The sequence below is a fragment of the Lontra canadensis genome, unplaced genomic scaffold (assembly GCF_010015895.1).
Source record: "Lontra canadensis isolate GAN:19392208 unplaced genomic scaffold, GSC_riverotter_1.0 scaffold30, whole genome shotgun sequence".
NCBI lineage: Eukaryota > Metazoa > Chordata > Mammalia > Carnivora > Mustelidae > Lontra > Lontra canadensis.
This window is the reverse complement of record NW_022631024.1, coordinates 20,419,302-20,443,609: the sequence shown is the minus strand read 5'-3', so window position 1 is coordinate 20,443,609 and position 24,308 is coordinate 20,419,302. Positions and strand designations below refer to the sequence as shown.

The 24,308-nt window shown below is 63.4% G+C and overlaps 4 protein-coding genes across 5 annotated transcripts; 2 read left to right on the top strand and 2 right to left on the bottom strand.

Moving 5' to 3' along the window:
• Positions 1-404: 404 nt before the first annotated feature.
• LOC116872458 lies at positions 405-2,396 on the bottom strand. The gene is made up of 2 exons (XM_032865592.1): positions 2,320-2,396; positions 405-1,593 (listed from the first exon to the last, which is right to left on the bottom strand). Exons 1-2 carry the CDS (start codon positions 2,394-2,396, stop codon positions 642-644), a joined length of 1,029 nt encoding a protein of 342 aa, XP_032721483.1. The 3' UTR covers positions 405-641.
• On the bottom strand, positions 2,208-11,698 carry NDOR1 (NADPH dependent diflavin oxidoreductase 1). Its single transcript, XM_032866310.1, has 14 exons — positions 11,516-11,698; positions 11,120-11,197; positions 6,375-6,472; positions 5,316-5,414; positions 5,131-5,232; positions 4,844-5,053; positions 4,547-4,668; positions 4,223-4,443; positions 4,017-4,124; positions 3,692-3,806; positions 3,413-3,559; positions 3,215-3,333; positions 3,047-3,141; positions 2,208-2,960 (listed from the first exon to the last, which is right to left on the bottom strand). The coding sequence occupies exons 1-14, from the start codon at positions 11,648-11,650 to the stop codon at positions 2,816-2,818; spliced, it is 1,794 nt and encodes a 597-aa protein (XP_032722201.1). The 5' UTR covers positions 11,651-11,698; the 3' UTR covers positions 2,208-2,815.
• A 100-nt stretch (positions 11,699-11,798) lies between these two features.
• TMEM203 (transmembrane protein 203) lies at positions 11,799-13,780 on the top strand. Its single transcript, XM_032866309.1, has one exon. It carries the CDS (start codon positions 12,020-12,022, stop codon positions 12,428-12,430), a length of 411 nt encoding a protein of 136 aa, XP_032722200.1. The 5' UTR covers positions 11,799-12,019; the 3' UTR covers positions 12,431-13,780.
• Positions 13,781-15,520: 1,740 nt separating this feature from the next.
• Positions 15,521-23,808, top strand: TPRN (taperin). 2 transcript variants are annotated; one of them, XM_032866308.1, is made up of 4 exons: positions 15,527-17,454; positions 22,765-23,008; positions 23,086-23,192; positions 23,301-23,808. In XM_032866308.1, exons 1-4 carry the CDS (start codon positions 15,652-15,654, stop codon positions 23,361-23,363), a joined length of 2,217 nt encoding a protein of 738 aa, XP_032722199.1. In that variant the 5' UTR covers positions 15,527-15,651; the 3' UTR covers positions 23,364-23,808. The 2 variants fall into 2 exon arrangements, with proteins under 2 accessions (XP_032722198.1, XP_032722199.1); XM_032866307.1 differs by having other exon boundaries at positions 15,521-17,454; positions 23,086-23,808.
• Positions 23,809-24,308: the final 500 nt, after the last annotated feature.

Sequence of the window (24,308 nt, the reverse complement as noted above, 5' to 3'; positions counted from 1 at the left end):
AAGGCCCCGAGCTCAATGATAGGAGGTTACGGGGCACTCAGGGGCCTCGGGTCAGTGCCGTCCAGCCCCAAGGACTAGTGGTTCAGAGACGCGTGCCCGACGCCCAGCGGCTCCCGCCAGCCCCTTGGGTCCTGACCCAGTGAGCGAGGAAGCTGTTGTGGCCTGAGCTGGCACGGCACGCACCCCTCCCCTCTGCTGCCCTGCCCTTCAGGGGATACACACCGGCTCTTATCTGGAACGCAAGCTGGGGGCCCCGCAGCCCCCCCAGGGCCCCCCCTTGCCAAGGAGTCCGCTCACTACCAGCCTTCTGGGTTCACTTTCGTGTCCGCCGTGTCCCTCTTGCAGATGGGCCGGGTGGGGCGGGGAGAAGCAGTGAAGACCGTGTGCTGTCGGTATGGGCCTGGCCACAGGCCTCCTACAGCACTGCCCGTGGGCACCGGTAGTCTGCGGCAGGCGGCAGGGTCGTCGGACGTCTCTGGCTCCTGGGTGGCCTGGCCCCAGACCTGGGTCTGGATGGAGGCCAGTCTCGGCTGTTCAGTTCAGTCATCAGGCCTCAGGGCCAGCCTGGGTCTCCTGGTCCGGCGGCAGCCAGGATCGTCTGAGGCCCCAGTGGTGCCGGTCGCAGGCGTGGGAGGCCCCACTCAGCGGCCGGAACGGTCTAGCAGCACGAAGAGCAGCCCCAGCAGCATGAGTGGCGTGAAGACCAGCAACAGGCCCAGCAGCTCCAGGGCCAGCAGGCCCGACAGAGCAAGGCGGCGGGGGCAAGGCCCTCGTTCCCGCAAGGCCCAGAGCCGTGCACCCAGGCAGGGCGGGCACGGTAGGAAGGGCAGGCAGCCCTGGCCGCCCACGGGCCCTGCCAGGAAGCGCAGCTGGTAGCGGTGCTCTAGGGAGGCCCAGGGCCCGGGACCCCGGGGCGGGGGAGGAGCGGGGGGCATAGGGGGCGGGGGGCCCTGGGGCCCATCTGCCTGCAACAGCTCCTCCTGCAGCCGGCAGATCTCCCACTCAAGCATGGGCGTCTTCTGGCGACACAGCGGGCAGCATACCTGGCCCAGGCTGGCGCTGGGGGCTGTGCCCAGCAACTGGTGCAGGCAGCCCACGCACAGGCCGTGGCCACAGTTCAGCAGGGCCAGGCGGTGCTCCCCGGGCCCGTAGGGCTCTGTGCAGATGGGGCACTCCTCCTCCCCCGACTCTCCCGCCTGCCCCTCGCCATCCTCCTCCTTTGACTGCCCAGCCCAGGGGCAGGCTGCAGCTCTGGCCCCTAGCAGGGGCTCACTGTCTAGAGCCCCAGGACCCTGGGGGTTCCTAAGAACCCTGCCGTCCAACTCTTCGTCTGCCAACACTTGGCGTGGGGGGGCTAGGCATTCAGGGCCGAGAGAGGCTGAAGGCAGACCGCTGAGTCCAGAGCTGAGGTCACAGGGGCCATGAATGGGGGCCCTGGGGCAGGGGTCCGGATGGGTGGCTGGGGTTCCCAGGGTGGCAGCCAGGGTGTTTGGGGATGTGAAGGTCAGCGTGGCCCTCTGGACACGGGCAGGGTCTGGCACTGACCTCAAAGCAGCCGTAGCCTTGGCCTGCGCTGGGCTCCTTTGCCCCACCCTAGAAAGTCACCGGCACTTGGGCCCCAGCACTTGTCCCAGGCTCCGGACAGGACAGCTCTTGGGCCCACGGGTGCTATCTTCTCCGGATCTGCCCCGGCCCAGGCGTGGCCACCGCCCACCCCTGTGTTCACAGCTGACGGACAGACACACAGACTCCAGGGAGCAGCTCTCTAAGTAGACCAGCCAGCCTGACTCCTCCTACAGGAATTCCCCTGGGGATCCTGAAGGCCCCTCCCAGGGGTGGGGACCATGGCTGCCCCGCCCCCACCTTCCCTCCCCCTGCCAGGACTGCTACGCACCAGGCAGGGAGGGAATGGACAGTACCCACCCTTCCTTCCAGGGCTGCCTAAGGCTGCCCTGGGCTTGACAGAAACAGGGCAGAGCTGTACAAAGTGGGCAAACAGCCAGCACACATCACAGCAGAATCAGACCCCTAAGTGTTGTAGCAAAGATGGCAGAGCAATGGTGCACAGTGCCCACCATGGACAGCCGTCCCACCCAGACCCACTGCGGGCCCCCAGGTCACAGGAGCTGCCCCATCCAGGCCCACTGGGGGTCCCCAGCGCCACCCCTCCCCACCAAGGTACCAAGACAGTTAGAAGGAAGAGCATGTCAGAAACAGCCCACCAGAGCCCACAATATTTTTACTGAGCCTTTCCAGGACTAGGGCGGGGAAAGTCTGACTGGCTGGGGGCCTCCTCCCTCTGCTCTGACCCTCACTGACTTCCAGCCTGGCCAGAGCCCCGTGAGGCCCTGAGGTGGCACCAGGTGCTTGGTGGCAGAGGGTGGCTGGGAGCCCATTGTCCCCTAGGGCAAAGGGGGGTGGCATGTGGCACTCCCAGAGACCCTGCACCACCTCAGAAGGCTCCCTGGGGTTCCCCAGCCCCCAGGTTCCTGTGTCGTCTGGGGAGCCCCGATGCCTGTCAGGCTGCCCGCTCCTTCCTGAGGCACCGTCCCCATGCAGGGTGGCGCAGTCCACAGACCACCCTGACCAGGACCCATGTTGGGGCCAGTGGGAAAAGGCCAGCAGGAGCCCGGAACCCTGGATGGGGACATGGTGGGGTGCCGCATGGGCAGTGGCGTCGGGGCTGAGGACAGAGCCCCAGGTGGACCAGAGCGAGGCTGTGCAGGGGACGGGGCTTGGGGGAGAGGGAGGCGGAGAGGATGGCGGCCTCCCAGAGGGCGGTGGCTAGAGGAGCCCAGGCCGGCAAGATGGCTCCTCAGGCCCAAGTCTCACTCTGGAAACGCAGTGTCCGCTGGAGCCTGGCCAGGTAGGCGGCTGCATCAGGGCTGGAGAGCCCGCCCTCCTCCCGGAAGACAGACATCAGGGCTTCCGACACGTCTGCGGGCATGCACTTGGCATTGCTGAAGGGACAGGCCAGGAGGGCTCAGTGCGGCTGGGACCCCCTGGAAGGGCTGGCCGCCATCCCCACCCAGCGGCCCAGGCTCACCCTGCCAGGTAGAAGTAGGCGCCCCGGCGGTCCAGCAGGTCCCACACCAGCGGCCCGAGCTCCCGGAGCCGATGTTGCACATACACCTTCTGCTCCTACAGGGATGGGGCAGGGGGCGGGGGTGAGACTGCTTCGTGGCCCCCTCCCCGCCCCTCCAAGCACACCCACCTGCTCCCGGGAGAAGGCTGTGAAGAGTGTCAGGGAGCCCCTCTTCTCTAGGTCCAGCCACTCAGCCCCCCAGTAGAAGTCCTGGTGGCGCGAGCGGCAGCCGAAGAACAGAAAGTTTCCTGGGGGAACACAGGGTGGCCTCAAGGCTTGGCTCTGCAGGCCCCAGCCGCCGCCCTGCCCGAGATCCTGTGTGCTCACCATTCCGGCCCTGGGCCACGCGCTCCTGGACAGCTGCTCGGAAAGGGGCCACGCCAGTGCCAGGGCCCACCATGATTACGGGTGTATCTGGTGTCTCTGGGAAGGTCAGGCCCCCGGGCCGCACCCACAGCGGCACCTGGACAGGTCCTACGGCAGGAGAGGAGGCGTGAAGGGGTGCCAAGGACCAGCGCCCTAGCCTGGGATTGGCCGTGCTGGACAGGGGAGAACGGAGGCCCCAGGCCCAGTCCTCTATGCGCCCCTCCAGAAAACAGGGGTCACCTTGCCCAGGATCCAGCGAGGCCAGCCAGGAGGAGCAGAGGCCCCGGCGGCGCTCCTTGAGGCGTGTCTGGTACTGCACCACAGCCACGAGGATCTGCAGCCTGGACGGGTGAGCCTGGGGGATGGTACGGTGGCTGCCTGGCTCCACCGGGCTCTCCTGGCCTCTGTCCGCCCTGGCTTCAAGCTCTACCCACTCCCCCGAGGGCTGGGCCCAGATGTGGGGTAGACGTGGAAGAACGGGGGCCCCCCACTCCCCAATACACCTGCCTGCGGCCTACCCAGCATCCCTGAGGCCAGCTCTGGGCTCTGCCCCATGGGCCCTCACCAGCAGAGAGGAGGCGATAGAGAAGGCCCGCGGGCGGATCGGGGGGATGAGGTCCAGCAGGTAGTCTGCAGGGATGGCTCCCGCCGTGTGCGGGAAGTCGCACAGCACCTGGGCAGACATGGCCTCGGGTGGGCATGCCCGGCACAGCCCCTCGAGGTTGTGGCTCGGAGCCCTGGGCCCGCCCACCTGCCCACAGCTGCTCACACCTCCAGGATGGTCCTGCGAGGCCGGTTGCAGTAGGCGTACAGCTCCTCCTGACCCTGAGGGGAGCTGAAGTACAGCAGCTTCTCCCGCTCCAGCTCGTGGGGAGAGAGACAAGCCAGGAGCTCGAAGAAGGAACGGCGGGGCACGCTGGCAATGTCCAGGTAGTGTGACACAAGGTGCCTCACGGAGCAGGGCTGGGGCAGCTGTGCGGGGCAGGGCACACCTGCAGCGGGAGGGCAGGGGGAGGGCTGAGCGGGCCAGCGGACCCCAGCAGGGTAGGGAGAGCACGTGCCCACCGCTGGGCCCCCACTGGCCCCCGCACTAACCTGGCTCCTGAGGCAGCAGGGTGAAGGTCTGGTCTGGGTCCAGGCCCAGCACCCGGCAGAACTGCTGGGTGTCGCTGGCCAGGTTCTCGGGCAGGATTAGTACCACGTCGCCGGCTGCAAAGCTGTGTGGGAAAGCCTCTGGGAGAGTGGGCCGGGGTACGCAGGGCACCGGGGGTGCAGGGAGGGTGCTGGCAGAGGGGTCCTTGGGGGCAAGTGTCTCCCTGCTGCCTGACCCGCACCCCCAGCCCCGCAGCCCAGCCCTTGGCCACCGCCCATCTCGTGTCTCGGGCCCCTCACCTGAGCCCGGAGCCTGTAATGTCAAACTCGATCAGCCGAACATCCTGGAAGTGCGAGGGGCCGGTTACTCTCTGGTTGGTGACCATGGGTGCCAGGAAGGGCTGCTGCTCTGAAGGTGGACCTGGAGGGTCTGTGCCGGCCCCATGCTGCTCCTCAGAGCATATCCTGGGGGCCTCCGGGAGGAAGTGCAGGGTGAACTTGGGGGGCAAACTGTGGAGAGGGCACACACTGGTCAGGCTGTCGGCAGGGCCCAGGCTGCTCCGCTGCACCTGTCGGCCCACACTCACGGGACTCCGGCGGGGATCACACCAAGGTCAAGGGGCACGGGGTACAGTGCCAGCACCTTCTCCCACAGATCGTGCAGCCAGGGGTCGATGGCAGCATCAGGCCTGAAGAAAGAGCATGTGCATGCTAGCCTGGGGACTCCTGCTCATGGCTGGGCCTGCAGGAAAGCGCCCCCCACCCCACTCACCCCAGCTCGTGCTGGTCATTGCCCAGGCACACGGGCAGGAGGGCACGGCCCCCGAGCTGCAGCAGCCGACGGTGTAACTTCTTGGCCACAAAATTGAACCTTTGGAGAGGGAGGGAGGCTTGGGCACACCCAGCCCGGGCCGCAGGGCAGTGAAGGGGAAACAGCCCCAAATGAGCCCATGGAGCCTCATGGGCTGGGGAAGGCTATCGGCAGGAGGGGCTCCCCACCCCCACCCACCCTCCAGCCTGTTTGCCACCGTGCACAAGTGTCTGCGAGAGGCACGGAACAAGACCCCCACCCAGCAGAGGACTGTCCTGCTGCCGCTGCTTCCCGTCCTCCTCGCCTGAGCCCTCCCAGCCCTGCAGCGGCTGCGTCTGGCTTTGCAGGCTGCGGCACCTGGCACCCCGCACCCGGCATCCAGCGCCGGTGCCCAGCCGGCCCTCCCTCAGCCCCTGCGCCGCACAGCTAGGAGTGCCCACGTCTCAGCGACCTGCCAACTCGCATTCCCTTCAATGCAAAGCCCTCGGCGCTGCCCTGAGAAGGAAAGCAGTAGTACTCTCTGCTTAGGACGTGGGTGTCCTGAAAACCCGAGAGAGAAAAAGGCCAAGGAGGCCACACCGTACCCAGGGAAGTAGTGCTATTGAGTGGCTCCCAGGGGCTGGGGGGTCTTCTGTGCCCCTCGCTTGTTCCCACTGCTCTCTGTGCTCTTTGTAAGTCCACAATCTCCTGACTACGTGTTTTTCTAAGAGTGGGGAGTCAGTGGGCCTTTGCTGCCCTGGGTCCCATATCAACCTAGGATGCTGCGCAGGTCCAGACATCACCCCCTGCCCTAGAAGACCCCCCTTTGCTGCCTGCCAGCTTCCAGTCTGCACCCCAAGCACCCTTCAAAACCCAGATGCTCCCCGGTGGTCACTGCAGAAGCGGGACAGACAGCCTGGTGCCCGCCCAAGGTCCAGCGGGAGCCCTGGGGGCTGAGTCATCAGTCCTGGTACTGGGACACTTTGTGCTCGACCTGGAGGACAGTCCCTGCAGGCCAGTGGCCCTCTTGCCCCTACTTACTTGGCGTACGAGGAGTCCCCGAGGCCCAGGACAGCAAAGTCTGTCTGACAGAGGGCGGTCGGTGGCAGATTCTTCCGGAATATGAACCTCCAGAAATTCTGCAGCCAGAAGCCAACAAGTCAGAGGGTAGAGGCCCTGCTCTGAGCAATGGGGTCCCAGGGCCCGGTAGGGAGACGCCGCCTCTTGGAGCCACCCTGTTCCTCTAGACCTTTGTTATTAAAACAACACCACTTTTTTATTCTATTGCGGTGGGGGTGGGGGGGGGGAATTGGGAAAAAGCAGAAAAATCACACAAAAGAAAGTTGCCCCAGGGGGCTTGGTTTCATCTCCTGTCTTGGTCCTGAGATAGAGCCCCAGGCTGGGCACCACACTGAGGACTACAGGAGATTCACTCCCTCTGCCTCTCCCCTCCCTCTCTCAAATAAATAGATCTTTAAATAAAAACGATAGGGGGCGCCTGGGTGGCTCAGTGGGTTAAAGCCTCTGCCTTCAGCTCAGGTCATGTCTCAGGGTCCTGGGATCGAGCCCCACATCGGGCTCTCTGCTCAGTGGGGAGCCTGCTTCCTCCTCTCTCTCTGCCTGTCTCTCTGCCTACGTGTGATCTCTGCCAAATAAATAAATAAAATCTTAAAAAAAAAAAAAGATAAGCAAAAAAAACAGCAAGTGAGCTGCCCCAGAGCCACCACCAGAACGTGGAGCTCCGCCCCATCGGGGCAGAGGGCCCCTGGGGAAAAGGCTCCTGAGGTCCACCCCAGGAAGGCCACAGCTTTTTCCCACCGCTCTCCCCAGGTGGGGGAAGCACCCGCCCCTGCTTGGGTCTCCCCCGCGGGTGGCTTACTCCTTCACACTACAGTCCTGTGTCCTGGACACCCCTCCACCCCCAGCTCTGAAGCTCAGGCCGCCACAGGCACCCCTCTGGGCCGAGATGTCAGGCCCTGCAGCCCGTCAGTGGTCGGTGGAAGGGGAAGTTTCTCTCCTTTGGAGCCCGCTCCTGGCCCCGAGCCCCCATCAGTGTGCTTCACACTCACTGCCGCCCCGATGGCTCCCCACCTAACTCACTGTGCTCGCCAAGGACCCAGAACTGTCCCCATCCCTGGGCACCCTCATCTCCATGCATCTGCCCATCCCAGCAGCCTTACACCCAGACCCCCAAGGTCACAGCCCAGTGCCTCTCCTTCCTGCCTGGGGTCCTCATGGGAGCATGTCCTGGGCCACACTCTGTCCCAGCCTCCAGGCATACTTGCCCAACATGGTGACGGAGTTCCGTCACCTTCAGCCATGGAGACCAGAGCCCTGGCAACACCTGCTTGTGTGTGCTCCACGATGTCCGGACACTCCACCTCCCTTCTGCTGCTTATCTCCAGAAACAGAAGCCCTCTGAGGTAGAGGGACTCCGGCCCTGTCCTGGGTCTGCCCGCTGCACCGGGGACTGTGCCCGCTCTGCCTCCCGGGACCTCTCCGGCGCACACCTCCTTAGAGACCGGTTTCCTGAAGCCCTTTAGGTGCTCCCTGAGAAGAGGCCCAGCGAAGGTACACTTCTCGCAGCTCTGCACCCGAGCACGTCCGTGCCCTCCCTCCACAGGGACCCGCAGGTTTGCGCTTCCACGGGAAACCTTCTTTCCAAAGAGCCCCAGCCCCTGCTCCAAGCTGGTCCAGCTGAGCCACGGGGGCCGAGAAGCCAGTGTCCTGCCGTGTCCTGCTGTCTGTGCCCAAGGGCTGCAACCCACCACGACGTGCCTCGGCGGGAGCCTTTCCTTCCAGGCAGGCCTTCCCCAGGTGCCCTTCTCTCCCAGGCACTCATTCGGGGACATTGTGACTCTCTTCGGCCTGTTTCTTCCCACCCTATGGCTCACCTGAGGCTACTCGGATGACCTCAGGGATTTGATTTGCTTCGTGTCCTAGCTCACTGTTTGTTAAACTCTCCAGAAGATCTCAACTCTGCTCTCTAATCTTCTCAAGTTTTCCGGAGTGTTTCCTCCGTTTCCAGGCATATCCCGTTTCACGCGCTCCTGTTCCCTGGGTGCGGGCTCTGGAGGGGCTCCCCCGCCTCTGCTCCTCCCGCTTATGTCCCCCGAAGCGCTTCGGTCTCTTTCCGCGGCGTCATTTCTCGAGGGCATGGCGGTTCCTCCCAGTCTCCTTGTACTTAAGAAACTGACAGGAAACCGTGAGCTCAGGCCTGCCACCCACTGTGGGTTCCCGGCCAGGACCCTGCTAGGTTTTCCACTGTGGTGACTCCCTTTCCCGACAGAGGGCTCCGCCTGTCCACTGCCTGGGAGTGCGTGCCTGACCTCAAGGCTCTGAGGACCAAGGCAAGGCAGCCAGAGCCTTCCCGTTCAGTACACAGCTGGTCGCTGAGCCGGTCTCCAGCAGGGACCAGCCCCCTCCTCCGTGTCCCCGGGACCTCAGTCTGCAGCCTCTCCGAGGAGCCTCCGGGCCCTGCTTTGACTGGGGAGGGCTCTGTCCTGACCGTCTCCACGGTGGGGTCTGTGCCTGCCGCCGAATGTGTCCACCACATCCAGGGACGGCCATCGCCTCCTTCATGCTGTTGGCGTCTGATACCCGGTCTGCACCCCAGCCCAGCTGACCTCCCAGATGTCTTCGTCTCCCCTTCCCTCCTGTGCCTCGTGCATCCACCCTTCATCTCCTGCTTCTGGTCCCCTCAGATCTGGCTTCTCCCCTGTTCCTCTTCCTGTCCGAGGAGGCCGCTCCTGACTGTGTCGGAGTCACGGCGCCAGGTGTCCCGTACTCTCCCGTACCACCCCTGCTGGGACCCTGCTCTTCAATCTTAAGCCTCTTTCTCCCCGTCGCCCCACCCCCCAGCATTTTTTTTTTTTTGCTTGTTTTTTTTTTTCACCCCCAGCATTTAACAGGTTTCTCTCATCTTTTTTTTTTTAAGTTTTTATTTATTTAGGGATGCCCGGGTGGCTCAATTGTTAAGCGTCTGCCTTCGGCTCAGGTCATAATCCCAGGGTCTTGGGATCAAGTCCCACGTCAGGCTCCCTGCTCAGCGGGGAGCCTGCTTCTCCCTCTCCCACTCCGTCTGCTTGTGTTCCCTCTCTGGCTGTGTCTCCTCTCTCTGTCAAATAAATAAAATCTTTAAAAAAAAAAAGATTTATTTATTTGAGAGAGAGTGAGGAAGCAAGCAAGGGAGCACAAGCTGGGGGCGGAGAGGCATGAGGGAGAAGCTTGACCCCAGGACCCTGGGATCATGACCTGAGCCAGAGGCAGAAGCTTAACTGACTGAGCCATCCAGGCGCCTTTTCATTTAATGTAAAGACATTCCTAAGATCCTCTCCACTCACTTAGCTGTTGGCCCCATGACCCACTTCTCTCCCTGTGGGTCCCTGAGACTGGTCTCCCCAAAGTCACCAGCAGTCCCTTTGCTGATAAACCCCGCCAGTGCTGCTCAGGCCTTATCTTACTTTACTTCTGTGCAGCTCTGAGAGCTGGAAACCTTCCTCTCAGGAGTCACCTCTGTGCCCTTGACCTTGGATTTGGTACACTCCCTGTTTGCTGTTGGGGCCACTTTTATTGCCCTCTCAGGCTTTCCTCCACCTCTCATGCCCTTGGTGTTCAGGGCTACCTGTCTCCGGAGAGAGGGAGGAGCCTCCTTTCTCAAGCCTCACCCAGGATCCTTGCCAGAGCTGCCTCCTAACCTTGCATCCCCACCTGAACGACACCCAGCCCTTGACCTCCCTGGTCTCGGTCTCTGTGCCTGGAACTACCGTCCATTCCGGCCCCCGAGCCCCAGTCCCCGTTTGAGTCCATGTCCTCTTGGTTCCACCCTGACATCTCTGGAGCGCCCCTCTTCTTCTCTACTGTCTACCGCCTTCCTGGTCCAGGCCGCCAGTCCTGCCTGTACCGTGTGTCCTCTGGAACTGTTCCTGCTCCACAGCCCACCCTCCCTATTGACAAGTGGCAGTTCTGCTTGAGTGCAAATGTGGCCTTGTCCCCAGTGGATTGCACGGCGTTTCACATCGAGTCCGTCCACCTTACTGTGGCTGCCGGGCTCCCTGGGATCAGTTCCGGCCTCCTGCCTCTCTTCTCCCCTCCCACCCCGATGCTCTCCTTGCCTCTGTCCCACATAACTGCTTTCTACTCTTCCCAGAGCTGGTCATTTCTCTGCTGCACAGGCTGCTCCTTCTTCCCTGGCCAGCCCCCACTTATCCTCAGGACTTAGCCTACACGCCTTTCTTCCAGAAAGCTCTCCCTGAGTCCTTAGGTTGGGCTGCACAGCTTCTACTAATGCCCCTGACATCTGGTACTTTCCCTGGCAACAGGCATCTCCTAGCATCGTAACTGCCTGTGAAGGTGGTTGCTTTTGCCACACGGTGAGCTCCCTGAGGGCAGAAATAGGTTCGTGGCCGGATTCCCAGCGCTGGATCATGCTTGGAGTAGAAGGTGTGCTCAAAAGATGTTCAAAGAATAGAAGAATGTTCTGGGAAGGTCTAACGGTTTTGAAATACACACAGAGACCCAGACCCGATCCACAGACAGCCCTAGAGAAACTATTAAGGGTTAAAATGGAGATCAAGGCTATTCGGTGGCCTGTGAAGCGTTTATTAGCGAGGACAGCCAGAGCCCCCAGCTCCATCCGAAGAGACCCTTCCAAATCCATAGCCAATGGGCAGCAGGTACAGGAGGGGAAGCTTTCCTGTGCTTCCGGGACTCCCGGCCAGAGACAACGGAGCGAGGGTCCGCGCAGTGACCTGAGCGCCTGGGCAGAGCCTTCGGGTCAGCCTTACCTTCATGTTGTCGGGAGGGTCCCCTTGGCCTGCAGTCGCACAAACAAATATCACCAGGGGCTCCCTAATCAGATTCACCTCAACGGAAAGACACACGTGTAAGACCTCGCGCTGCAATGACTAGGCATCCCCCGCTTCCCTCGGGGCTGCGGGACCGAAGGTCTCGGTGAGCACCCGCGAGCGGCCGGCCGGCCTCCTCCCTTGCAGGGTCCCCCCTCCCACCTCGCCCGCTCCTCCCTCCAGATGCTAAGCCAAGCCACTGTCCCCAAGTCTTCCCGCCACAAACGAAGGGCCCGCTGCCGGACAAGATGCGGCGCCCTGCGGTCGAGGGCTCGGACGCGGCGCTGGCGCCCCAGGCAGCTCGGTCTCCCCGCCGAGACCCTAGGGCGCCCTCACCACTGAGTAGGAGTCCAGGGCCTGCACCCGGCACTCGAGCCGCCGGCGCCGAGCCTCGCGGCCCAGCCTCTCTGACACATCCTGAGCCGTGCCTGTCTGGCTGCCGAAGAGCACCAGAAGCCCCGGGCTCGGCATCCGGGCGGCCGAGGGACGCCCGCACCCGGGTACCGCGCCTCCTAACACTCGCGCAAGCCTGGGCGGCCCGGACCGCTTGGACTTCCGACTTCCGGTGATGGCCGGAAGTGACGCCCTCAGACCGCGCCCCGCAGGGCATGGCGTCCGGGAGAGGCGGGCGTCCGCTAGCGGCCGGTACTGGGTCCCGAGCTGGGGCTAGGGTAGTGGCGTCACGCCAGGGCCGAGGGCCGGGACAGCCGGAGCCGCTCGCTGGCCGCCGCTCGCCGCAGCAGCGACGGCGGCAGGCGCCGGCGAGGCCCGCGGGGAGAGGAGGAGCAGCCCCGCCGGTGGGACGCTCGCCCGGGCCCGGGCCCGCGCTCAGCCGGCGCGATGCTCTTCTCGCTCCGGGAACTGGTGCAGTGGCTGGGCTTCGCCACCTTCGAGATCTTCGTGCACCTGCTGGCCCTGCTGGTGTTCTCCGTGCTGCTGGCACTGCGTGTGGACGGCCTGGCTCCCGGCCTCTCCTGGTGGAACGTGTTTGTGCCCTTCTTTGCTGCCGATGGGCTCAGCACCTACTTCACCACCATCGTGTCGGTGCGCCTCTTCCAGGATGGAGAGAAGCGGTTGGCCGTGCTCCGCCTCTTCTGGGTCCTCACGGTTCTTAGCCTCAAGTTTGTCTTCGAGATGTTACTGTGCCAGAAGCTGGTGGAGCAGACTCGGGAGCTCTGGTTCGGCTTGATCACGTCTCCAGTCTTCATTCTCCTGCAGCTGCTCATGATCCGCGCCTGTCGGGTCAACTAGCCTCGCAGAAAGGCCGGAGAGGGGACTCTGCATGGCTAGGATGCTGGACCCCAGGCTGAGGTCCTACCTCCATCGCACCAAAGGAGAAGTCTGGGTCTGAAAGCAAAGCCAGCTCCCGTCCTGGCCAGTGCCCAGTTTTCTCTGTACCAGCCATGTCTAATATGGCCCCCTCAGCGGGGCTGGAAAGAGCAGCCTTGGTCCTTAAAATGTGTTTCTCGTTATTTCATGCTTTGAACAGCGAATCTTTGAATTGAGATGCGGAGAAGGACCCAGGCCAGACAGTGCAGAATTCCTCTGACAGTTGGAAAATGCATATATGTAAGATGTCCTGATGGGCTCTGAGTATTCTCATGGATCTTGGGAAAGGACTCCCTGTGCAAAGGCTGCAAAGCCTGACTCAGGGTCTCCTCTGCCCCGCAGCGTTCACTTAAGAGCTCACTGCCCTGTCCATCCGACAAGACTTACTTAGATGCTTGAGCTCTGAAAAGCGTAAATGAGCTTGCATCCCCTCCCCTGAGCTACTGGGGGAGGATGGCCCTGTCTTTATTCCAGGCAGACAGAAGTACGTTGAGTAAGCATGATTGGGACCCTGTATTTGGAGATCTGTCGCCTGAGAGAACTTTGCTTATAAAGCACCACTTGGCTTCCCGTCCCAGCTGATCGCAACTTTTCCACCACCTTGTGGCCAGCACTGTTAGCACACCTGGGACAGATTTAGGCCTTCCTAAGGGATGGAAGAGAGGAGCATCGCTAACGCTCATAGGCACTGAGACCTGGAAATGGTCTTGGCCCACGTTTGTTGGCCTGGGGTCTTTAATGCCAGTCAAGTGCCAAATGAGAACGTTTGCTGAGATAAAAATAAAATAAGAATGTTTTGCTGAGATGGGCAGTGATTGCCTGAACTCTTGAGGGTGAAATCACATGAGTGTTGAGATGCGCCCCCCTGTGTCACGTAGCTGGTTACAAAGCTGACTGTGGGAGACTAGAATGCACTAGGGCTTCATTGGTGGATGGGGACGTTCCCTCGGAGAAGTTTGTCTTCCTGGCCGGGTGACCAGGGTGAAGACAACATAGGGTAGGACTGTGTTGAGGACCTGCTGAGTAGTTTGTGTGACATCAGAGCCTTGTGTTCCTGCCAGTGTGTGGTCCTCGTAGGCCTTACTGTGCAGCAGGGGTCAGACTGGCCTGAGGCCTCTTTTTGTACTGGGAGTACATTAGCTGAGAGTGATTTCTACATTTTCAAAGGGTTATAAAAACAACATGTGACAGAAAATGAATGTGGCTTGCAGTTGGCACTCTTGGCCTTTTGGGTCAGATCATTCTTTCATTGGGGCGGGGTGGGGGTGCTGTTCTGAGCATTGTAGCGTCTCACCTCTACTCAGTAGATGCCAGGAGCCCCCTCACTCGTGGCAAGAAGGATCTGCATACATTAACAAGTCTGGGATTCAAAACTGTCCCTGATGAGAACCGCTAGCAGAGACATTTGTTGTCTGGCCCTCTACAGCACAGGTTTGCAGACCCTTCCTTCAGTGAAACAGCTTTGTGACCCTCTGCTGGAGTGGACACTGAACCGGCTGAGCCACTGAGATACTTGTGTTGGAGACTGGTCTGGTTTGTGCCACGGCTGCAACATGCTTTCTACCGAGGACTGGCATGTTTGCATCAAAATCAGATAGAAGGTGAACATTGCCAGAGTGTTTATTTTATTTTTTATTTTTATTAAAGTTCATTTATGTAATCTCTACAGCCAACATGGGGATTGAACTCAGGACCCCGAGATCAAGAGTCGCATGCTTTTCTGACCGAGCCAGCCAAGCACCCTGGGGGCAAGTTTTCTTTTAATGTTATTTTTAGGTTGCATATTTTGTCCTATCCTGCTTCATTCTATAATTCAGAATTGAGTGATCCTGTTGGTGTAGAAGTAGTGAGCATAGGAAGGCTTCGTTTCCTTTGGAAAAGTCATTTGACCAGAGTCCTGACAAAGAGAAGCGTGACTTCTGGAAGGCTAAAATCCAGTGTGTTTTCTCGGCTTAGTAGAGTGGAAAGGAGTAAGTCACTGTTAAAGAGTGGTAGTGTGGACAACCATGGGACCCAGAAGCTGAGGAGGGCACCCCAGGTTGAAACCTGCCTCCAGTCTATCTAGAGCCCCAGTGTCCTTGGAGCCCTGTCCCTGAAGGGTGGGTGCTGTTGCACGCAGTAGTGCTATTACTGAGCAAGTGCTGAGTGCAGGAGAGGTAAGGGGGAAGGCAGGCAACATGCTCCCTTGGCTCCCCTGCGCCTCCAAGTGTGGTTGGTTCTTCATGGCACGTGGGCGAGGAAGTTGTGCCCTGAAGGTCACTGGCACCCCTTCTAGCCTTGGGATGAGGGAAGTTCAAAGAAAGAGGAGTGGTGTGGGGAGGCAGGGCATAGTGCACAGCCTGACTCGCCCGGCTTTCCGCACTGGAGAGCTGTGTGCGGGGAGCCTTCTCTGTGTCTCCTTGCAGCCTCTGCACTCCTGCCCTGCTCGGTGGGCCCTGGCTGGCGAAGTGTGGGGAAGGGCTTCTCCCGCTTGTGTAAGCAAGAGTGAGTTCCCGGGGCTGGCAGGAGCTAGGGGTTCCTGAGAAGCAACTCAGCACTGCGTGGGGCTACAGCATTGGCATCTCCACGAAGTCCCGCAGAAGAGCTAGGACCACAGATGGGCAGTCCCTGAACCAGCGCGGACAGCTTTCCAGTCCCGGGCAGGCCCTTCTTCCACTGGATTCTGAGCGTGAGGAACAGGTGGACTGGGTACTGGCACGATGAGGAAGGACCGAGCTCGGCCAAGGTCACCCACCCGGCTGAGCGCTGGGGTCCGGCTGGCACCGCCCGCCTGGACCCACCCCCGCCGGGCTCCGCCCTCCGGCCGCCGAGGGCCAATGGCGCAGAGGCGGAAGCGGGGTCGCCAATGAGCGGCGAGGGGTGGGGGGCGTGTCCAGGAGGGCCTTCCCCAATGGAAGCCGGCTCGGGAGACGGGCGCTATCCAGCTAGGCCCCCCGGGAAAGGCAGGTCCGGGAGAGCAGTCTCCAATCAGCGCGGCCGGCCGCCCTCCGCTGCCATAGGTGGGGCCGCGGGCCGCGGGGCGGGTCCGAGCCGGCCCCGCCCCGACAGACGGCGGCCGGGGGGCGTGGCCGCGGCGCGAAGGCCGGCGGCGGGCGGCGACCGCAGTTCCCGGCGCGCGCTGGCTCTGGCGCCCGCTCCGCACCATGGCCGGCCTGGGGCGGCCGGGCCCAGGGCCCCGCGCCGCGCTGCCGGCCTGGAAACGGGAGATCTTGGAGCGGAAGCGGGCCAAGCTGGCCGCTTTGGGCGGGAGCGCGGCGCCTGAGACCGGGGCGGAGGCGGGCGCGGCGGAGCCCTCGGGGCCGACGGCCGAGCGGCTCGTGCTGGCCGACAGCCTGGGCCCGCTGCGCGAGAACCCGTTCATGCGGCTGGAGTCGGAGCGGCGGCGCGGGACGCGGGGCGGCGGCGGCGAGGGGCCGGCGGGGCCGCGGCCGGTGCAGCAGCTGCTGGAACTGTACCGCCGCGTGCCCGGCGTGCGCACCATCCACGCCGACAACATCCTCATCATCGAGTCGGCACCGGGCTTCCCGCCCGCCGGCTCCGGCCCCGGCCCGGCCGCCCGCATCCGCGCCGCCGAGGTTCTCGTGTACGAGGCGCCGGCGCCGCCCGGGCGCGTCAGCCGCCTGCTCCAGAAGTTCGACGCGCCGGTCCGCCGCGGGAGCCCGGAGCGCGGCCGCACCCCGCCGCCGCCGCCGCCCCCGCGGGATCCCGGCGCCGCCGCCTCGCGCGTGGGTGAGCGCGCAGCCTGCTTCGAGCCTGAGCGCCGTGGTACAGGCCCCGGGGCGCGGCGCAGCGACTTCCTGCAGAGGACCGGCAGCAACTCCTTCACCGTCCACCCTCGGGGCCTGCACCACAGCGCTGGCCCTCGCCCGCTCCCGAATGAGCCTGCAGCCCCCGAGTCCCCAGCCGGCGCTGCCAACGGCCTCGCGGGCTCCGCACCTGGGCCGGGCGAGTGGAAGCCAAAGGTGGAATCCGGGGAGACCCCGGTCCACCCGCCCCCCAGCCGGGGGACCCCCAGTGCCACTCCAGCCGCGTCCCTGGCCTTGCCCACACCCAACCCTGCCAGTGCCACTCCCAGCCAGCGCCAGTGGGTCTCCGCGGCCACCAGCGCCAATGACTCCTTTGAGATTCGGCGGGCCTCCAAGCCAGACATAGACATGATTCCTGCTGGGGACCTCCAGGCCCGGGCCCTGGCCAGCCTCCGTGTGAACTCCCGAAACTCCTTCCTGTTCATCCCCAAGCGCAAGGACTCTGGGGCTCCCCCTCCTGAAGGGAGGCAGACTGGGGGGCTGCCTGAGAGAGAGGTTGGCTGGTCCTCCCAAAGCCTGGAGCTTGAAGCCCAGCTGGTGCCTGGAAGGGACAGCGTGCCTACTGGAGGGAGGAGCCCCTTGGGGGTCGAGGAGGGGGCCTGCGCCAGGCCAGCTACTGCCCTATTGGACCAGGCTGTTAGGCGGCAGAAGCTGTCCTCACCATCCCCATGTCCGTTGGCTGCTGACGAAGCTAAGCCTGCCCAGGGCCTCAGGGTCCCCAGCCTGGCCAAGAGCGGCAGGGAGCCTGGGAGGCCAGGACTGCCTGTTACCTTCATCGATGAGGTGGACTCGGAGGATGAGGTCCCCCAGGAAGCCAAACTGCTCTGCTCAGGAGCTGCTGGGCCTCCTTGGTGCCCCCTGCACCCCGCCGGGCCCGGGCACCCATCAGGGCACCAGCATCTAAGTGGCAACACCTTCACTGTGGTGCCCAAGAGAAAACCAGGGTCCCTGCAGGCCAATGGGGAGCCCAGGCCACAGGAGGCTGAGGAGGACGAGGCGGGCGACTTGTCAGTTCCCCCCACTGCCCTGGGGACCACACTGAAGAAGCGCTACCCCACCGTGCATGAGATTGAGGTGATCGGTGGCTACCTGGCCCTGGAGAAGTCCTGCCTCACCAAGGCCGGCTCCTCGAGAAAGAAGGTCAGTGGGGGAGCAAGGGAGAGAGGTGACACCTGGCTTGGCGGGGGGGTGGCTTCTGTGGGGACCAGAGGAAACCCCGACTGGGCGGCCATGCAAGCTCCAGGAGGGCTGAGCTGGGGAGGGGCGATCCCTGGTCTGGGCTCCAGTAGAGCCAGCACCATGGCGGCCTTTTCCTGTGACTGCACCTGGGGTTGGCGGGGCAGACCTGTCTTATCGTGGGTGCAGTTGGAAGAAGTAGTTCTGGGCCTGTCGGTTCCACCTTGGCCCTGGCTTTGAGGGTGTAGCCTGGCTGGGTCTTCTGGAGTCCTGGCCTACGTGGGTCGCAGGTGCCAGGACAGAAGTGGGAAGGCGCAGGAGGCCAGTGATTCGGGTGTGATCAGATCCCTACCCCGCTGTCAGCCTCAGGATGCAGCACTGGGAACTATTCCGTGGGGGACTGTCAACTCCCCCAGAAGGCATGTGGCCTGGAGCTTAGCAGGAGCTGGCTTCATGCAAGCGTTTCTTGACCTCCTAGTGTGTGCCAGGCCTGGGGGGTGATGCCGGAAGCAGCGTAGACCCTCCCCCTCACCGGGGAGGCTGGGCCGCAGGCGCAGAGATATGCAGCTGCGGGACCAGGACCCCTGCTGGAGTCAATCCCCAGTGGCCCAGTGGCCCGGAACCCTCTGGGCACAAGACAACGTTCCTCAGATTCTTCCTGGTCATTCTAGCACCTGAGTCTGGCGCGGGGGCAAATGCCACAGCCGGCCCCACCTGACCCCCGTCCGCAGGTGGGGGCAGGTGTGCCTTCCCCTGGAACTGAGACGCCACCTGGCAGGCTTCTCCGTTGGCTCACCCTTGAAGCCACCTTTGCCACCACCCTCAGGTTCCTCAGGATGATGGGGCTGGTGATGTGCTTTGTGTCACTGAAGCCCCCATCACTGGTGCCTGCTGGTTGTTTAAGCACGTGAGCCACCTCCTCCCTCCGCCGTGGGCTGGCCTTGCCCTGCTCTTCCTCCGTACCCTCCCCTCCTTGGGTGAGGGCGTTGGTGCTCCCGCCAGCTCCATCTGCTGGGACAGGCATCCACACCCACCTGCCTTGGCACTCCCGGTGGGCCCATCTTGCCTGCCTGACCTTGACTCACCCTTTCTGTAGTGCTGTGGGCCACAGCCCTCCCACCCTAGCTCCTGCCCTTAGCTGTGGTCGTCAGCCCCACCTCCCTGCTCCTGCTCCTGGTGGTTGACCCTGAACTGGGAGGCAGTACCTTTCCGTGCTGGCCCCAAGAAGTGGAGGTGATAACAGCCCCCCACCTTGTAGGTGAGGAACCTGAGGGTGGCTGGAGGTCGTGGAGCTTGTGCGGCAGGAACTGAGTGCTAGTTTCTGTCTCTAGAGCCCCCATTCATTCCTCCCCCCGCTGATGAGAGCACTGTGGGGGGTGTTTGTGGCAGGGTTGGGGTGAGAAAGCAGGAGGAAGCGGTGGGAGGAAGCAGGCCCTGGCCCAGAGTGGAGAGCCGTTCAGACCAACCTGGCCCCTATCTCTGTGCCAGCCTGAGGACGTTGGGGGTCCAGATGGATTGCCTGGCAAGGCAGCACTATCTGTCGGAGGTGACTTCTGGCTTGTGAGCACTGCCCCACCCCCTGCACCAGCTGCCCAGCCCGTGAAGAGCCAGAACCCCTGTTGCGTGGGGCCAAGGCGTGGGGCTACCCAGGCCTTCGGAGTAGGCTCCTGGCTTGGGCTCGGGCTGCGGGTGTGCTCCTTTCCCCGACTCAAGTCTCTGGGCATTCCTCCTGCTATTCCTCTGGGCTCTGGGCTGCTGGACCACTCCAGCCAGCAGGTGGTTTGGACCGTTGTCCTGGTGTCCCCATCCCGACTGGGGACCTCGGGGCCCACCTTGACCCCCACATGGCTGGCTGACCGGGGTGGTGGTGGGAGGTGCTGGGGCCTCTCCCAGGCGGTGGGTAAGGTCCGGCTCTCCTGGGCAGCCTGCCCCTGAGCCGGCTGGTCAGTGTGGGCTGTTGTGCCCTTGCTGGACCCGGAGAGTTATAGGCCTGTCTGCGGAGGCGGGGGGTACCCAGTGGACAGTGCACCTAGGAGGCCTGCCTGCGGGGGGGGGGACTTGTCCCTACTGGTTGTCTCTTGGCAGAATTGCAGATGCCCTCTCTGTCCCTCCCCTGATGGCCAGGCAGGGGCTGACCGCTGTGGGGCCTGGTGGCCGGGCCTCCTCTCACCGCTGCCCCAGCCCACAGGCAGTGGTTGGTGGGACCGTCCAGCTGCTGCCCTCCCCCGCCTCCCGAAGGGTCGTTGGCTTGGTGCTGTGTGGGCCTCTCCCCGTTGCAGGGGCCACCTGGCCAGGCTCCTGCGGGTCTGGTGACTCCCTTCCCATCTGCCCTCCTCACCTCCCGACCTGTGGGTCCTCTGCCAGCCTGAACGTGTCCACATCCCCAGAGCTCAGTCTGTGACACCCTGGGCCATCTGGCCTCAGCCGTGGAAGAAGTGCTGCCCCAGCACCCTGGTTTTGCCGGGTGGTCATGGCCCTCAGCCTCACTGCAGTCCTTAGGGCTGTGGTGTGGCCGGCGGCCCTCAGGAGCCCACTTCCCCACTGGCCCTTTCGTGCCCTCCCACCCCCCAGTGCCTTGGCTGTGTCTCTTCTCCCTCCTTTCTCACCCTTCCCAGCCCCCGTAGGGCTTCTGCAGTGGGCTTTCCAGAGCCAGAGGCCACGGGAGCAGGCTGGCCCCTGCTCCGCCAGCTTCCCCTCACCCTGGTGGAGGGTCTGCCCTGGGCCGGTGCCGCACTAGACTGGGAGGATCGGGAAGCAGCTGTGGGAGCTCTGGCAGAGGCTGTGTGGGGTGGCCTCCCAGAGGGCAGACTGAGTGGGGGATGGGAGGAGGCAGAGGTGGGCTGGCGAGCGAGGGCAGGGCAATCCCTCACTGCCGGCAGGGGCTGGTTGGACCCAGCTCTCAGACCAGAGTCCAGGGTGGACGCCCTTCGGTAACCCAAGCTGGGTGTGTACTGGTAGGGCGGGGTGAGGGGGGCAAAGGGCCTGTGGGAGCTGGAGGTGGGCCAAGCCAGAAACCACCTGCAGGCTGCACTTGGCGCAGCGGGTGAAGCCCCCCCCCCCCAGCCAGGTGTGCGCCAGTGCCGGCCCCGGCCACGCCCGGTTCCTCTGCCCCGAGCCGAAGGCCCCTTCCTGGCAGCATTCGTCACAGGGTGGCAGGCGAGAATTCTACCACTGAACCACCAATGCCGTCACAGGTTGTCCTGTGACCCAGCAACCTGCACCCCCAAGGAGGCCTGTGACCCCCACTGGCTGTAGAGTGTGGAGACTGAAGGGGAAGTGGGATGTGATCCAAGCCCGGGGCCTCAGCTGGGTGCAGATAGTGGCCTGGGAGCACCACCCTGCCCCCGCCTGACCAGGCTGTGCCAGGCTCAGTGCCCATGTGTGCCCAGCCCCCTCGGTCTCCCCACTAGGAGCTGGTCATGTGGACGAATGAGGGCACGCTAATCCGGCTGGGCCCTGGCAGCCAGCCCTTCCTGTGTCTTCCGTGGTGGGGGATGGGCCTGGAGGGCCCAGGGTCGTTGAGGACAATGCCGTGGACCCAGAGGAGACTGGAAGCCCTGTTCATGGTGGAGTCTTGGGGCAGGGGGAGGTCCCTGGGTTGGCAGTCCCATCCTGCCCTGGGCTTCTGTCCTGCTAGGCCTAGGGGGATGCAGCTGGAGGGCTGGGGCAGGCCTGGGGGGGCAGGGCAGGTAGAGGGACAGGACGCCTTCAAGTGACAGGAACAGGTATTCTGCTCTTGCTTTTGGCTGACCTGGGTGGTCTGCACCTGTCTGCTCTTATCCGTGACCGCTTGTATGTGCAGCGGGCTGGGACAAAGAGGACGGGGCTTGGGCCCGAGGTTTGCCCAGTGGATGTCCATGTGTGCGCCACGCTGAGAAGGGGATGCCCATGGCCGTGGGGTTGTGCTCGTGTGGCCATGGGAGAAGCGCGGTGGGGTGATGGGAGGAGGTACCCTTGTTTCTGGACACTGGCTCCGCTGGGCGTTGCCCCCTGAGGCTAGTGCCGTGGGTCCCCCTGCTGCCCAGGCTATAAGTCCAGCCTTCCTGTGAGGCCCCTCCGTGTCCTGCTGTCCCCAGGTCCCATGGTTCTTTGCCTGGGGGCCCAGCTCCTGACTGTGGCTCCTTCCAAGGCGGGAGGAGGAACCTGAGCTGCCTGCTGGTGTCCTTGCTCAGGAGTTTAATGTTTCGAGCTGCCGCAGGGCTGGTCCCATCTGCTGTAGGCCGGCAGCTCTCGTATTCATTACCCGCCCACTGGGCCTGGCTGGGCACTGCTGAGCAGGCCTGGGGCTCTTGTGGGGACGGGGTCCTGGGTCAGGGTGGGCGAAGGTCTGCCTGCAGTCCTGCTCGTTCCTGACCCCGCTTCCTCTCAGGACCAGCAGCCTGGCCTGGACTCTGAGGCCGGTGGGAGAGGAGAGGATTTGCTCAGGCGTGAAGTTCTACGGCCTGCAGAGTGGACGAGGGCACTAGGGCCAGACGGTAGTCCAGATGGGAGGAAAGGGTCACCACAGCCCCCACGGGGGGGCAGCTTTGTTCTAATTCTGAGGCAGTCTGTGAAACAGGGTGATGGCCCTTGGTGCCACCTTCCTGGGGCTTAGGTGTGCCAGCCAACCTGCTTTGTCACCTCGTGGGGACCCCGGGGCTTGGGTGTGCCCAGTCCTTGCCCAGCCATGGTGGTCCATGCTGGACTGTGCAGGTGCCTCATTCAGGGGGCTGGTGAGCCAAGATGTGAGCTCAGCCCTGAGAGAGGCCCTAGCCGACAGTGGGGACTGCTCACCGCTGGGAAGGCAGGGCCTCCAAGGGTGCGGGCCCCGAAGTACATTCACCTGGACCCTGCTCCTGCCGTAGCAGAGCCGCTAGGAAGGAAGCGTGGCTGGTGCTGCCTTGAGAAGGCAGACCTTCCACCCTGGGAGCTGCCGTAGAAGCTCTGGAGACCCTGAGACTTTGGGCTCCTGCTGGGGCTACAATCTGGTCCCTGGGAAGGGTAGGTTACTCGAGGTGACTTGAGCCTAGGCCTGGGACGCAGGTTTCTGGACACACTGGCCCCGGGTTGCCATGGGCATCCAGACCCGATCCTCCTGGGGTCCTTCTGGCCCGGCCCTATAGGATACAGGGAAAGGAGTGGTCTCTGATGAGGGGCAGCTCCTCCTCCTTTCAGGTCCTGCCCAGGCCTGACAACCTCTGCCGTGTTCTTCGGGGTCACTGGGCCCAGCTGTCAGGCTCAAGGTCCACTGGTGGCCAGGTAGCCGGGCCCCGCTGATGTGCCTCCTGCCCATAGATGAAGATCTCCTTCAATGACAAGCGCCTGCAGACGACCTTTGAGTACCCCCCCGAGAGCTCCCTGGTGCAGGAGGAGGAGGCTGAGGCCCAGAACGAGGCCGAGGAGGAGGAAGAGGAAGAGGAGGAGGAGGAGTCCAGCTCAGATGGGGTGGTGGAGAAGCCCTTTGCGCTCCTCCTGCCCCGAGCCACTTTTGTGAACAGGGTGGGGCCTGAGAGCCCTCGCCTGCCGGACGGCAGCTCAGGTGAGTGCCCACCTGTGGAGTGGGTGCCCCAGGGTGTGGCCTGGGCCACACGTCCACACGTGCTTCTTGGCCCGCAGGCCTGTCCAGCTACACTCCAAAGCACTCCATGGCCTTTAACAAATGGCAGCAGCAGACCCCGGTACAGGCTCCGAGGGAGGCAGAACCAGCACCCAAGGAGGTCATGGTGAGCGGGGCTGGGGCTAGGAGGACAGGCAAGGGACGGGGGGTGGGGGCGGTTCTCCCTAACCTCTGGATGAGCCCCATCGGCTCCCTCTGTGTCCCTCTCTCTCAGCTCACCCCTGCCAGTCAGAGTGACCTCTCAGACTACCGCAGTGAGCCTGCTCTCTATTTTTGACCCCGGCCCTGCCAGGATGGCCAAGGCTGAGCCCTGGGAGCTGGGCAGTGCCCAGGAGCCCTGCTCTCGTTCTGCACCCCCTTCTGCCCTGTCAGGCTCTGCCCTGCCACATCCCACCCTCCCTTCCTGGGGCCTCACAACTGTGCTGGTGCTCGGCCTGAGCCTAGGGCCCTGGGGGCTCCTACCTCCCTTGGGGGGAGGCTCGCCCTCCAGCCCTGACTCGGGGGCACTGCCTGTGGAGGACGGACAGGGTCCTGCTGGACACCGTGCCCATCAGCTGTCCGATGTGTGTGAAGGGCTGGCTTGGCTGCCTGTCTTCTGGAACTTCAAGCCCTTCCCTGCCCACAACCCCCAACAGCAGACCTCAGCCCACCCCCTTTGTGACGAATGGCAAGTCTTTTCTTGCGTTTGACGAAGGACTCAATAAATAGCACTGGACAAGGCCGCCTCTGCCTTCCCGTGTGGTCCTTGGCCTGAGAAGCAGGGAGTAGGGGTGGAGTCTGGGGGACTCCCTTGAGCCCCTAGCAGCAGGGAGGGCACAGTGGGAGCCTGACTAGGACGTTGGTGACCAGCTACGGGGATGGCCCAGTGTGGCACCCCCACACGCTGCAGTCCTGGTGGTCCAGCTGTTCGCTCCCGCAGTCCCAGTTGCCCTGCCCCCCATCCCAGCCACCCCCTGGTCTGGGAGAGGGACCTTCCCGTGAGCACGTCTGGCCTCTGGGGCCACCCTCTCCCATCCAGGGCTGACGTAGTGGGAGCTGTGGTGGGGGGCACTCTGGCAGATGGGAGTGGTTTGACTTAAAGGCCAAGCACTTGAGAGGGGACGAGGAGAGGGCAGGGGGTGGGCAGAGCCTCCTGTGTGGCTTGAAAAGTTACCTGGCCCACAGGAGCCTGCAGCAAGGCTGTGGCAGGCAGACGGCTTCCCTGGGCTCAGTGCGAGCGGTA

Coding starts and splice junctions, on each gene's coding strand:
- LOC116872458 (XM_032865592.1), bottom strand. CDS start 2,396: ATGGGCTCCCAGCCACCCTCTGCCACCAAGCACCTGGTGCCACCTCAG. Junction 1,594..2,319: donor GGGCTCTGGCCAGGCTGGAA/GTCAGTGAGGGT, acceptor GTGACTTTCTAG/GGTGGGGCAAAGGAGCCCAG.
- TPRN (XM_032866307.1), top strand. CDS start 15,652: ATGGCCGGCCTGGGGCGGCCGGGCCCAGGGCCCCGCGCCGCGCTGCCG. Junction 17,455..22,764: donor CCGGCTCCTCGAGAAAGAAG/GTCAGTGGGGGA, acceptor TCCTGCCCATAG/ATGAAGATCTCCTTCAATGA. Junction 23,009..23,085: donor CCTGCCGGACGGCAGCTCAG/GTGAGTGCCCAC, acceptor CTTGGCCCGCAG/GCCTGTCCAGCTACACTCCA.
- TMEM203 (XM_032866309.1), top strand. CDS start 12,020: ATGCTCTTCTCGCTCCGGGAACTGGTGCAGTGGCTGGGCTTCGCCACC.
- NDOR1 (XM_032866310.1), bottom strand. CDS start 11,650: ATGCCGAGCCCGGGGCTTCTGGTGCTCTTCGGCAGCCAGACAGGCACG. Junction 5,415..6,374: donor GGGGACTCCTCGTACGCCAA/GTAAGTAGGGGC, acceptor CCCTCTCCAAAG/GTTCAATTTTGTGGCCAAGA. Junction 2,961..3,046: donor GCCTACTTCTACCTGGCAGG/GTGAGCCTGGGC, acceptor CTGTCCCTTCAG/CAATGCCAAGTGCATGCCCG.